This window comes from Haemaphysalis longicornis, unplaced genomic scaffold, assembly GCF_048455015.1.
Source record: "Haemaphysalis longicornis isolate Haplotype H1 unplaced genomic scaffold, Haemaphysalis longicornis Haplotype H1 scaffold_1, whole genome shotgun sequence".
NCBI classification, from domain to species: Eukaryota; Metazoa; Arthropoda; class Arachnida; order Ixodida; family Ixodidae; genus Haemaphysalis; species Haemaphysalis longicornis.
In genome coordinates, this window is record NW_027526203.1 from 311,566,474 (window position 1) to 311,580,607 (window position 14,134).

Consider the following 14,134-nt stretch of genomic DNA (forward strand, 5'->3'; position numbering starts at 1 on the left):
GCTTAGGTCACCGTCGGGGGGACGTCTTGGCTAGGTTTCTTCTCCCCACATGCGGGGTGTCGGAAGCCTGCCTCGTTGTCGCCTCTTGGGCTTGCTGGACGGCCCAGAGTTGTTCTCCTTGGTCGTAGGATGTCAGCGCCGCTGCTAGTCGCGGCGGAAGGGTTCCGGACTTTGCTTCTTCGGGGTGTTCGTTGCAATTCCACAGCATGTGCGTTAGAGTAGCCGTCTCCCTTCGGCAGACCCTGCACTTGCTGTCTGGGTAGGCATCGGGGTATTGTCTGTGCAGAAGTATCGGCGTTAGGAGGGTTCCGGTCTGCAGTTGTCTGAAGATGACAGCCTGGGCTCTGTCCAGCTTGTCGCTGGGTGGAGGGAGAGTCCTGCGAGCCAGGTGATACGCTTTGGTAATCTCGTGGTCGTTGACGAGTCTGTCCTTAGTGCTGAACCAGAGTTGTGTGACCTCTTCGTTGCCAGCGCGGAGAGATAGAGCGCGCGCTGCGACGTGGGCCGACTCGTTTCTGTTTTCGTTTGTTTCTGAGACCTTGTCTTCGTGTGCTGGGAACCAAGTGATGTGTTTCCGGTTATGAAGGTCGGCTCGCTCCAGGATGCGGGCCGCTTTGGGTGAGATCTCCCCTTTGGCATAATTCCGTACTGCTTGGCGTGAGTCGCTGAGGACTCGTAACAATATTTTCACATTGGCATCGACCTGTCTGGCCCCTTTCCGTAGTCAACATCGGGCAACAAGAGGATAGCGGGCGCCACTGGCTACGCGAGGCATTAGCCGTCACACGCGCACGCCTCATCAGCTGCGCTTCTGACGCTGCCAGTTTTCTTCTGCAAGACGTCATCCTCCATCACAGAACACTGATCTAGGCCGCTTTGTTTGTCGCGAGTTGTTGAAGACATTTTTCATGCTTGCACAAGATCACAACTACTTACTATAAGCAGCAAATGGCCTCACGGAGCGACTGAACAGTATACTTGCAGGCGCGAAGCGACACGCCTGTCGCTTCGCGCCCTTGTCACAGTGCTTTTCTGCAGGGATTCTCACGTCCTGAAACAGCTCAAAGCGCCGCCCACACCCAAAAACACATGCATTTGCATGGCGCTACCCCGTCGTTGCAAAACGACGCCCCATAGTTTGGGCCCCTGCTATAGATTGGGCCCCTGCTAGATATTTTGATGCGCGGCGTCGGAAACCGGATTGCTCGGACGCACATGCGTCCCCCGCTTTATTACGTGAAGATTTTATTTCGAAGCGCGTCTTTCTTGCCTTGAATTACCCAAGGGCAGCAATAAGATGATTAAGGGCAGCAATAAGATTATAAAAAGTCAAGGGCAGCAATAAGATGATTAAAGTACGATAGTCTTGCTTGCGCTACCCAAGAGCGAAAATGTTGATCTGTCTGTCTGTCTGTCTGTCTGTCTGTCTGTCTGTCTGTCTGTCTGTCTGTCTGTCTGTCTGTCTGTCTGTCTGCATGTCTGTCTGTCTGTCTGTCTGTCTGTCTGTCTGTCTGTCTGTCTGTCTGTCTGTCTGTCTGTCTGTCTGTCTGTTCACCCGCCCGTCAAAAATAGGTGAAAGAATGTTTCAATACAAAGAGTACATAGGTAACATCGTTCCAGACTATGAGAACTGTTGCCGTGGCTCAGGCGTATCCATTTTATTCAGCGCAAGAAGAAATCCCAGGCACATTTCGTGAAAAAAAAAAAAGGGGGGGGGAAGAAAGGTTCCAACAGACGGCGCGCGAGCTCTGCGAACGCTGGAAAAGTGAACCGAATTGAGCACACTTCCATTGCATGCATCATGGGAGGTCGGAGAGGGGAGGAGAACGGCGGGAGAGGGGGAAGGGTGTCACGAGGAAATGGCGGGGTCGGCAGGAGACTACCGACTTTCGACAACATTCGCCACGAAGCAAGTCAACTGTCTAATTTTTTTTATATAATTTGCGTGAAACGCTTTTGCTTTTGTCGCTTCGATGATTTAAAGTGACGCCCAAGGGTGACAGCTCACGACGCTCCTTGGTCGTACCGTGCATAGCTACTAAGACGTTAACAGCGGAGCGGCGCTGATGCTGTCTGCTTCGCAGGTCCGGTGTCGTGGGTTTGGATGCATCCCGAGCAGAACGAATCCTCCGTTCATAATCAGCGATAAACTGGTTGGTATTGAATGCCAGCTTTCACCGATAGCAGCGCGTGAAGTTGGTCGGAACCTCAGATTTAACAATATAACAGTTTAAAAATAGTTTGGCAAAGTACAAGCAGACTACACTCGTGCCTCCTTGTGCTGTCTTCATACTGAGAGCTGTTCCGAAGTGTTTTCTGGATTCTTCTTGTGACCGCGGCACTACGCCGCTCGTCTCCGCCGTGCGGAACTACGGTTGCTGCGTGACCACCTCCTTCTTGCGTTAGCAGACGACAGCAGTTCTCGGTGGAAGGGTGGGTGGCACGTGGTTAACTTGATCTCTTTTGACTCAACGGCGCGCGCCTACTGTTGCTTCTCATGCCGGCCACCGGCTGCCTTCGTTTCTTTGCTTTAAATGCGGAGCACTTCTGGGGCCCGCCTTGTCGTCGTAGCTCGTCCGGAGTCGCGGTATCGAACCATCGTGCAGTCATGCGGCGTCACGCACTCAAACAGAGGCTTCGAAAAGATCACCGCTTCCCCTTGTCTGGATCGAAACTGGGTACCCTGCGTTACGAAGCCGATGACCGTCCCAGTGTGCCATACAGGCACACGATACCCATATGCAAAGTTTTGGGGGTGATCTTTGTGCTGCATCGTTGCCACGGACGCTGCCATTGCTGTAGGCCGCATATAAGTACACAATATTATAAATTAAGAAAAATCATAAATTAACGCATTAATTAACCCCATGTTAATAAAAACTCAAGCCAATGTCTCTTTGTAGGTCTCTTCAGAGGCTGCGGCGCCCTCTCTCGACTACTTTCGGTTTCAATGCCAGGCTGAGACTGAAAATAGTCAAGAAAGGGCGTTACAGCCCATTTGGCGAATCACTGCGCCGCCCTTGACAGCTTTTAGGTTGAGTGGAACCGCTTTAACTTTTGTGCTTCTGTCACCCTCGGCATCCCGCACGTATATTCGAAAAAAAAACGCTTCTTCCAGGAGTGTTGCGTAATAGTACGCTAGCGCGAAAGTTGTGCTCACTGTAAGTTTCACGGTACCATTGCGGTGTGAATTACCGCCTCATCGGCGGCTTGGGGATGCAGCTCCACTCTGTCCCACCTCCTACTCTCCCCCACAATACCTCCTTCTCCCGCCTAGACACGCACGCGCGCCTTCGCCCGAAACTACGGCAAAAAACGACCCGCGGCCGGCACAGCGTACTGTCGTACACGACGCACTACGTCTTCTGCCTCCATACAGAGATGGAGAGAGAGAGAGCATTGGTTCAGCAAGCCGGCAGAAGCAGGGGAGCTCACGTTATAGTTGTGGCCCCGGAGGTGCCTCTCCAACGCGCCGATTGACTCCGACGGAAGGAAACCCGCATTCGCTGTGCTCGAGGGAGTTTGCGGAATGTCGCATTAGCACTTCATATCGCCTCCAACAAAGCTACCATAAATAGTTTTCGAAACCTCACGTGGAGCACTGTTTTCTCGTTCTGGCTTGGACAATAACCACCAGTCGCTGAACATGTGGGATGAGTGGATAAGTAGAAAGGGCTTGCTCGGAACTCGGAAGCGGCGTCGCCCCAGTGCCAGCGGCCCTCGGATAAACATAACGGATTATTGCAGCCTGTACTCGTCGTCTTGAAAGTTGGGGCAGGAATTTCGCATGTCAAAGCTTTGGTCGTGTCCTGATGCATAGTGTTACACGGGCGAAGGCATACGAGTACGGCCCTCCGACATGTCGAGGTATCGCGGTTGGCGAGCGGCTTGCAGTGGAGTTGTCTCCGTTACTACGATGAAGAGCCGGAGTCAAACTTAGCATGTTTAATGCATGGCGAGTAGGGAACAGCGATGATACAGGCATCAGCACACTGGCGTACTTACAACATGACAACTCGAACGGGCAAAGAAACATGTGTGCTCGCCCAGGGCGCACTGATGTCGGCTCGCGGAAAGGCGAGAATAAATACCCAGAATTCACAACTGTCAACAGGTGTACGACGTGTTGCGCACAGCACCAACAAGTAAAAATGCGCAAAACATCTTCCACAGGTTCCGTAATGCGTTCCGCAGAAGCCTTTGCACGCGGTGTCGGAGAGAGGGGGCTAAGGAGTCCACCGGACGGCCACCGTTTGCAGAAGGCTTGTCCAAACCCGGCCCGGCTGAGCCAGTTTGCACCGGCTGTGGCACACTGGCCCCGAGTGGCGAGCGGAAGCAAGGCTCCGGCTCGTTTCAAGACGTCCACCGCCACACGCAAGAAGTTCCCCGAAATGCACAAAACACTGCCGCCGTACCACGCGGCGCGCACAGAGCAACGGCGAAACACTTCGCACTGAATCGTAACAATAGTTTGCCCGTTCGTGCGCATAAGCCCCCCGACCGTATTTACTTATTTTGCCTCCGCCACGACATGGTTCTGTCACTAGGATGTCATGAGGCATAAGGGAGTTTTAGAGCAGCTGGCGCAACCGCTTCGGGCCTAACAAAAATTGCGCCTCACTTCCCATCCCAAACCCGAGCGGGCTGTTAAGAGGAAAAGTGACGAGCCCCTTCACTCCGGAAACAGGGGTGAACGCGAAGCTTGACTTCAGTGAAAACGAAAATGACTAAAATTGCAAAATGAAAACAAAAACCCTACTGCCAAAATCAATATGCAATGGCCTAAATGAAACCGCAAAGCCATCGATGGACCACAACGAAACCTTTTCATTTCGATAAGCTTATCCCGAACGCAAATGTTTCGCATACATTATTGTAGATCTTTTTTCTGCGATTATCGGGAACGTTTATGTTCTTTAATGGCTGCCCGCTCCTCCGTGGAGCGAACCACGCGCGGCCTAACCAGCGCTAGCAGGTGAACTGCCCGACGGAAGCGAGCGACCGCACCTGCGATGGGGCGTGGTACGAGCGACGACACTGATTGCGAGCGACGACACTGATTGGCTCCCCTTGTGGCGTGATATAATGCGACACTTTGTTGTACAGACCCAAGGAAGGCACGCGCGCCGAGAGAAGGGAACGAGAAGAAATCGCGGTCTACACCAAAGACGGCTCAGCGATCCCCAGGGTATCAGACATCTGCGTCCTGGGCATGCTCCTCAACGAACGCGGAAACAACGGAAGTACGGTGGCACGGGTCGTCGGCAAGGCGGCCAATGCCATCAGACTAATCAAGAGAGTGTCAAACAAAAAGAGCGGGCTACGCGATGAGAACCTCACAAGAAATCGTGCACTCCTTCGTAATGAGCCACATCACGTACGTGGCCGCCTTCCACATTTGGAAGAATGGCGAGAAGAATAAGTTGCAGGCGACCATCCGAAAGGCATACAAGGCGGCCATCGGGGTACCCGAGTCTACAAGCACCGCGAGACTGCTCAGCCTAGGCATCCACAACACCCTAGAAGAAGTCATTGAAGCTCAGAGAACGGCGCAGCTGGAGAGACTGGCAACAACTAAGACTGGAAGGAGAATCCTGGAAAGGCTGGGGCTTCGATACCACGAGCAACAGGGAGTCAAGATGCCGATCCCGGACGAGGTCATCCGGGTGGACGCGATCCCGCGCAACATGCACCCCGACTACAGCGAGGGCAGACGAAAAGCAAGGGCCAAGGCACTGGCGGAACTACACGCCGGAGACGCGGGAGCCCGCTACGTAGACGCAGCCGAGTATGAGAACGGAAGCGGTTTCTCCGTAACCGGGGTCGACGCCGAAGGCAACGTCAGGGCGGCGGCCAGTCCGAAAAGCGACAAACCAGAAGAAGCTGAGGAAGTGGCCGTAGCACTGGCCCTTAAAGACCTAGGGTGCACCACCGTGCTCAGCGACTCAAGGCAAGCGGTCAGGAACTTCGCACGAGGAAGGGTCTCCCGAGCTGCGGAGAAAATCCTGAGAGGGGCGCCAACAATCGTGGAAAAGAAGAAAATCAAATGGTTCCCGGCACACGCAGGAGTGGTGTCGGACGTCAGTGCGAACCACAACGAAACCGCACACACGCGTGCGCGCGAACTAACAGGCCGCGCCGGGCCAAGCGGGGAACGCCCGTGGCACAGCACGAGAGACAGAATGACGGGCTACAAGGAAATAACCCAGGCATATCGACTCGCGAGACGAACGCTCCCACCGCCCTGCAAAGGGCTGAGTAGAGAGCAAGCAGTCGTGTACAGGCAGCTCCAGAAAAGAACGATCATGAGCCCGTCCCTAATGCACAAGATGTACCCGGAGACGCACCCAGACGACACGTGCAGGGTGTGTCGTAAAGCCACCGCGACCTTCGAGCACATCGTCTGGGACTGTCTCAACTTCCCGGAAGAATCCACGACAGGAAGACTGCCACCCGCTTTTGAGGAGGCGAAGCGATCCGAAGACCAAGACCTCCAAATCCAGGGCGTCCAGCGGGTCCTCGTAGCGTTGACCAGGCAGGAGCCCGAGCGACCCGATGACGGGAAGCGAGGCTCGGGCCTGGCGGCGACGGCGAGGGCGACTCCGGCCAAGTCTGAAGTCTTAGTGCAAGGCTTTAACCGCCGGCCCAATAAAAGTTTTTTTTCCAATCCAATTCCAATCCGCGCGCGAGACCACGCCAGTTGCGAACGGCGAGCGAGAGCTCCGCCCGAAGAGCACGTGGATGAAGATGGCACAGTCAACACTTTATCCCTGGCCAATCCCCCCGAATGAATACGTGTCAAACACTTCAGGGGCATCATCATCATCATCATCAAGCCCGTGGATAAAGTTGGCTTTGCCACAAGACGTATCGGCGTACGCCACCCCCGACGGCGCAAGTCAGCCCTCGCTTGAAAAGACGAACGCTGCAGCCGACTCCGTTTTAAACAGCACTGCATGAGCTTCAGAGACACACTCAGAAAAATGTGCCAACATGTGTGCTGGTAATAAGGGGGGTGTTATGTAACGTCCTGCACTGAACAGGCAGTATTCAGTTAATGAAAGAACAATTCCATTGATGGAAGGAAATTCAGTTAATGGAAGGAAATTCAGTATTCAGTTAATGGAAGGAAATTAGGTCAGTGTTGAAGAGGTGGCGACTTTCGTACGGGGAATGTCAAACTGTTAACGCTGTTTCGTCACGCTGCCATACTGTCCCCGCGTTGGTACGATGGAAATTCTGCTGAGTGCACCCGAAATCATTAGGCTAAGGATTTTGAGCGTATGCATGTAGATGTAAGCAAGATACGCACGGCGTGCCTTTGAGTTAGCTACAGGGGTCTGCGCAAAGCTGCATGCTGTCCATGCGAATATTATAATAGGTAGCGGAAGTGTCCCTTTGTGCATTACAAGGTCGGTTGTTCAGCACGATATGTCCCCATGCCACTATACTCGGGTAGAACTTTTAAACAACGGAAGTTGCAAAGCGCGCCTTGCTGCGAGTATTTTGAACATTACGCCAATCGTTTCAGTTATTTTCAGACTTGACCTGCTTATAAATTAGTGCAGCGACGACAAACAAACGACGTGAGAAAAAGCAGGCGACATCATACATTAAACGCAATCTCCTTTCAAAACGCGCGCCCGCGCTGACATCCAGGGCTGTGGCTTCGGCAGAGTGATACTCTGCATAAGCTATAGACCCTTTTCAGAATGCTACGGGCATAGCGGACGAGCGGAAAGCCAGTCGGGCAACCTGGAGCGCGGCCATGATGAAGGAAGCCGCGATACGGCGGCAACGGCGGTACCGAAGTGGCTGTAGCGCGCCTCTGTAGATCGCAGTACCGGGCGAGTGATATGGCGTGCGCGTCTCGAAAATTGGTATTTCCTATTACCGGATGGGACAACAACCTCTCCGGTATACCGACTCTCAGCGAGAAGCGCATATTGGAGTTTTACTCTATCAAGTCTACCACGGAGCGTTGCTTGGAGCGCAGCTACAACTTTAGCGTAGAATCCTACGTTGTGCCATCGTCCGTGAAGACAAACAGCTGCAAGCAAAGGTATGCTCTCTCTCTTATTAAGGTTCACGAATGATCAAAGCGCACTTCGTATCAATACTGTGTGTATTACACTGCAGCAAGCTTGTTACCATATAATTGTTTGCGTGAGAGTCGATCGTACAAAGTAGGCGCTGAGCAGTTTGATGCACCCGAAAAGTGGACGTAACTGCGACTACTGGATCGTAAAGTGGAAACAACTCACAGAATTCGTCGTTTTTGTTGCGTCGTTCTCTGAAGTGTGAACATTCCTGAAGCACTAAGTCGCACAGCGCTTGAGGTTCGGTAAAATATGCATTCCCCCTCTGAAGTTGCGCGCGCTCTTACATCGCTGCAACTGTGCCTGCGAGTGAGCAACACCAACGAAATCCCGACCAAGTAGTAATTTTATTAATAGGGAAGGAGCTTGTGTTTCTGTGAAACAGCCGGAAATGCGTCTTGAGAAACCAGCAACGTAAGTGTAAGCTTCTAGGCGTGCGTCCTAAACGAATTCTATAAGCTCTAAATACATTAAAGAGGAAAGACAGCTAAACGTGCTTAACTATGAAGTGGCTGCTTATTAGAGAAAAATGGCGCCAGTAGAAGTGCATTGCAAATTAAAACATGTACTACAAGCTCCGGAATCAAAACGGCACTCGTGAAGTTATTAATTTCTGTGCAACTAAATTTCATAAGTGTTACTGAAGTTCTGACAAGCAGTTACAGAAGGGTTCTAAATGTGAAGAGCTTGCCATGACGGTGACGAAAAGTGTTACACAAGTGTCCCATAAATTTCGGCTCGAGGAAAGCGACGAGGAACCAAAATGTGCAAGTTTTCATGCAAGGCTGTGTCAGAACGTGCTACATCCATGTACGGCAGATGTGGTTCAACCAAACCTGAGCAGCATTGAGCTCGGCTAGCGTACTTTCGCGTTAAACTGCTCTGATCTCGGCATAAATTTAATGCTATGGCCACGCAGCATTCTGTGTTTAATCTGCAATAGCTCATCCCTTTCTCTAGCATTCCCCTATGCACCTATGCATGCCCATTATGTTCCACGAATCATTTTCTCCCCTGGACAGTGGAGGAGCTCAAGGAGGTTTCAGACACAGCGTTTCAACATTACGATCTGCTTTCGCAGTAAAAGCCAAGGCACTTTATTAACCATCTGAGAGATGAGCTTGTGGAATGTGCGTAAAGTTCACCATTTGTAAGTATAAATGTTGTGTGTAACTTTTTTTTTTTTTTTCAGTGATGGACTATTTTTTTTGAAGGCGGAATGCCACCGCAGCAAGAAGAAGAATTCGAAACCTTACAGCGTTATTGCTGCAATAGACAGGCAAGGGGCCATTGTCGATGGCAGCTGTGAGTGCGCGGCTGGAAAACTAGCGTGCAATCATTTGATGGCAATGCTGCGTACAGTTTCCCTCCTCCAGGCCAAAGGGTTCTCGGAACCCCCTGAACTCTTGTCATGTACGGACCTTCCCCAACAATGGCGGGTGCCCCGTACCTGTTCTACAAAAGGAAGGTCCATTCAGGACGTTGACTGGAGAAGCGTGAGAGAAGGTGGACTGATTGTTCCAAAGTTCGGACGGCCGACTGAGCGTCGGCTTTTCCCCCGCAACGAACAGCAGCAAGAAGCGGCCAAAGTTGAGCTCGCCAGAAATTTGTTGTCACTGGACCCCGGCGATGTGTTTGCGCTGGGTTTGTTGAACACTCCTGGGCAGCCGTACAAAAGGACTAGATATGGCCTGGCGCCAGCTTCTTCTCCAATGGCCTGCCAACAGTCACTCCTGCCGCATGGCTTCGATGTGCGTGTGTCAGGGATTTCACCTGCAGCCCCTTCCCCTGCTGAAGCTCTACCTGCACCAAAGTTTTTTGAAGGTTCCGACACATGGGTTCCTCCCACCCATCTGAAAGAAAACAGGATCCTGCAGGTATGTTTGCGCATTGTGCCCCTTCATTGGCTTTATTTTTATCAAAGTTTACCTCATGCGTACTAGCCGTTACCAAACGCTGTTGAACCATTGAGCCACTGAAACGCATGTGTACAAATGACAATATTTATTTTTTACCAGAGTAGTGCCCAGCTGCACTGACGTGCAGCTTGTGCATTATTAGTCCATATATTTAGAGTGAATTTTATCTGCCACAAATGAAGCTTGGTTAGTTAGTGTAAGCGAATGTATTCGGTTTTTTTTTTCCGATGAACAGAAGGTGTGCACGACGCCAGCTTCCTCTGCTCAGCTTGAGCAGGACACACGGAAACAGGCAAAAAGTGGGAGGTGGAGAGAGGAAAGGAGCCTGCGGGTGACATCATCCAACTTTGGTGTCGTGGCAACAAGGGCTCGCTGGACCTCGAAAGGCTTGAAAGCCTTTACGGACACCAAGGACCTGTCTAACATCGCTCCCATAAAGTACGTAAACTGGCCCAAACGTCATTTTTCAGTTTTCAAAATACCTTTCACAGTAAATAGGCACAACCAAACTCGGCCTTTTCGAAGAGACTTCACCATTTAAGGGGGGGGGGGGGGGGGCATGCTGCTGAATGTCTGCCAAGCATATTTATGCTACTTGTATACACAGCTGCAAGATCTTGGAAAGTAGCCTTACTATGGTTGAAGCATTACCGGTTGAATATTTAACTGAGCGTTCTCGTTCGCTACTATTCGGCTCAATGTAGGTAGTTTTACCTTTTCCTTGAAATTTTATAGTTGGTACTTGGCTACGTCAGATTCCTTCTAGTGTATATCCTGCAATAAGGCTCTAAAAACTGCATGTCTGAAAATGAACTTCAACGCTGTTGCGTGCAAAGCATCAAATCGAGCACTCCCTTTGTACTGCAGTGGGTTAAGCTGCACCTTGTGGGGAAGTCATAGTAGTTCTATGGTTCAACTGGTTACAATGCTGGGAATGCCGGTTTGGGTTTGTACTTTTACTTTGTACGAACACTATTTTTTGCTGTTTCATGTGCAGGTACGGAATTTCGAACGAGCCTCTAGCAGCCAGAAGGTATGAGGAGGTTTTGCGCACCATGGGACACCACGTGACTGTCAGCACTTGCGGCCTGCTGGTGAATCCGGAATTTCCATGGCTTGGAGCATCACCCGACAGGATTGTCTTTGACCCGACAGAGCTGGGCTATGGTGTTTTAGAAATCAAGTGCCCATATTCACTCCGTGACAAGACCGCAGACGAGCTTGTTGCAGAAAGCTTTTGTTCTGAACTGAGTGACAGTGGCCCCAGGCTTAAGCGAAATCATTTTTACTACTCGCAGGTAATCGGTCAGATGGGCGTGTCTGGCCTGAGCTGGGGAGACTTCGTAATTTTTGGAAAAGATTTCATGCTCGTTGAGAGGATTAGACTGTGCCTGAGCGAGTGGGAAGCGTTAAAAGCAGACCTGGACGACTTCTATTTTTATACTTTGCTGCCGTACCTGGAAAGCTGTCAGTAAGAGGCACACTGCCGTAGTAGGGCACCAAGTCAAACATTTCCACAATAAGCGTACAGGTTTATTATTTACACGTGTTTGTATAGTGCTCAGTATGCACTCATCAGTTTTCTTCCTTCAGCAGAGGAGGTTGCAGGTTGCTCAAGATAGCACAAACTGCCCATATTTGATTGGCCAAGGGGGCTAAGGAGATCGGAATGGAACGATCAAAAATGTGGTATGTCTTGATACGCTGAATCCTCCGTTCAACATGGATGCGGAGCGCTGCAATTTCTTGGGTCTTCTGGGCTTCACGCTCCGTAAATTTCCCGTCTTTCAAGAAAGGCGGTATGTTTAGCTGAACACCCTTTTCCGCAAGAAGGTCCTCGATTCGAAAACCTTTGTCGGCCATTACTGAATCACCGGGATCGAACCTCTTTTTCAGGAAACCGCTCCTGATAACACATTCTCTGTCGGACGTGCTTCCTGTGAATAGTTCTGACACGTAGGTCAGCACCCCACTAGGTGCCACACCAACAAGCCCTTTAAACGTGTGGCCTGACTTGTAATGTGAATAAACATCCGATTGCGTCACGAATGATGACGGCACATCACAGTGAATCTCGGTTGCATCGAGAAGCACACGAGTTGACCTGTATTTGTCTATAAATGCTGCTGGCATGGCAGCGTCAACTGCACATCGGGATTGCCATATGGGCAGTTCAGTCATCTGCAAGTACATAAAGTCGATCCAGGATGAAAATATCCTGGATACAGTGCTGGTTGATACATTGAACAAGTCGCCAATGTGCCGATGAAATAACCCAAGCCGGAGCTTAATCAAAACCAGAAAAAGTTGGTTTTCGACATTGACCTTGCGCCGTCGGCCACTGTTTCTATGGCCACTGCTGCCCTGGTGCCGTCTAATGTTTTCGCCGTCTTCCCCAGCGTCCAGAAACGTCAGAAAACGAACAAAATGGCCATAGCTCCTCAACCCAGTATAGAACTGAATGTCCTCATCGCTTTCTTTAAATTTTTCTATTCCAAATGGAGCATTCTTTTCTTCCAGGCTTTCAATGTTGCGCTGAGCCTGAACGAGCTCGTCACGAAGCAGGCCAAGTTCCTTTCCCTGAGCAGTCAGTTTATGCTGTACGTCCTGGAGCTCTTTTTGCAGATCAGCTTCTTTTTGCTTGCTTGCAGCAGTAAAATCCTGTAGCTCACTTCTTTGTGCATTTAGCTGTGCTTGCAGGCTCAACACACTTTCCCTGTTTGCAATTTCTTGTCTGTCCAACTGCTGCTGCAGTTTCTGCTCATTTTCCCTGCTTGCTGCAAGTTCCATTTCCAGTGCAGCAATGGTGTCTCTGCAGCCGCACACAACAGCTGAAGCCTGCCCCTGAATTTGAAATTCACTACCCAGAAATATTTCCTGTAGTGGGGCGTGATTTTCATGAACTGTGCTGGGTGCAGCTAGCTGCTGAGAGAGAACATCCAGCGTGGGAGGTTGGTTTTCACTTCCATGTTCTGCATCATGCAGTGAAAGCAGACTGGGGTCTGGATTGGGTAGGTGACATTCTTTGCTGTGCTGCTTTTTCGTGGCAGGGTTGAACGTTCGTTCACGAGGTGGCTTCCTTGGCGGCTTTGATTTCCGAAACGAAAAAACAGAAGGCACAGCTGAGTCACGGAGCAGCCGCCGCCCACTTGCTACACTAGTCCAGAAGTCGGACTCTACAAAGTGCTCCGAGCAAACTTTGGTTGCCTTTGAAATTTGAAAGTGTGGTCCTTCGTCTCTCTTGATCGCAGCGATCCATCTCCTCTTCATTTCTTTTTCAGCTGGGAATCTGTGATAAGAAACCTGCAAACAGAAACAAACACTTCATAGTACCATTTTTACTATTCATCACACGACCAAAGCAACGCTGCTTAACCAGTTGGGCTGTGGGGCTGGTGTGGTTATCAGTTAAATAAAATACTTAGCTCAGTGCACTGAGACCATGCCTCTGTCTGTCTCGTATGCTTACTCGCCAACGCGCAACTAATGTGGCGCAGTGCGAGACCGCTTTTCGTGCGAAACCAAACAAGTTGAGATGCAGAGAGAGTTGACGCCTAAAACAAATGCGTAAAATTGGCTAAGTTGGTACGTCAGTACCTGGATCGCAACAACTCGAAGGATGGGACGGTAAAAGACCAGAAACGACGCGGTGTTCGTCGTCCTTTTGCTATCCCGTCATTCGCGATGTTGCTACCAAGGCTTGCAACACGCCGCGCAGCTCGCTTTAACTACAGATAATGCCGTTTACGAGCGGCGACACGGTGCAAACCTCTGCAGCAGGCTGACGGAGGGGGTTTCGTAAAGCAAGAACAAATGCGCCAGAACGTAAGAAGCGGGCGTGCGCATTACGAGGTGAAAAACCAAGACGACGACGAACAGTGTCAATGCCACCAAACACCATCTTACGTACCTTTCGTCCGGCTGTGTCGACGTATCCGTGCAGTTTGCAGAGCGGGACGCAGCAGTGAGTCGGCATGATGCCGGGCGAACTCGTAACCACATGTGCAGATGAAAACAACAGTGAGAAAAAGCACAGACACCGATGCGAGTGAACAGAACGCCGAGTTGACTGCGGGTGACTACGAGAACGCCGCAATTCTTCCTTTATGATGGCGC

The 14,134-nt window shown here is 50.9% G+C and overlaps 2 protein-coding genes across 2 annotated transcripts; one reads left to right on the plus strand and one right to left on the minus strand.

Annotated features, from left to right (window-relative positions):
* Positions 1 to 7,725: 7,725 nt before the first annotated feature.
* LOC144150007 (uncharacterized) lies at positions 7,726 to 11,596 on the plus strand. The gene is made up of 4 exons (XM_077681779.1): positions 7,726 to 8,062; positions 9,292 to 9,976; positions 10,254 to 10,456; positions 11,016 to 11,596. Exons 1-4 carry the CDS (start codon positions 7,857 to 7,859, stop codon positions 11,491 to 11,493), a joined length of 1,572 nt encoding a protein of 523 aa, XP_077537905.1. The 5' UTR covers positions 7,726 to 7,856; the 3' UTR covers positions 11,494 to 11,596.
* LOC144150014 (uncharacterized) lies at positions 11,553 to 12,467 on the minus strand. The gene has a single exon (XM_077681791.1). It carries the CDS (start codon positions 12,209 to 12,211, stop codon positions 11,594 to 11,596), a length of 618 nt encoding a protein of 205 aa, XP_077537917.1. The 5' UTR covers positions 12,212 to 12,467; the 3' UTR covers positions 11,553 to 11,593.
* Positions 12,468 to 14,134: the final 1,667 nt, after the last annotated feature.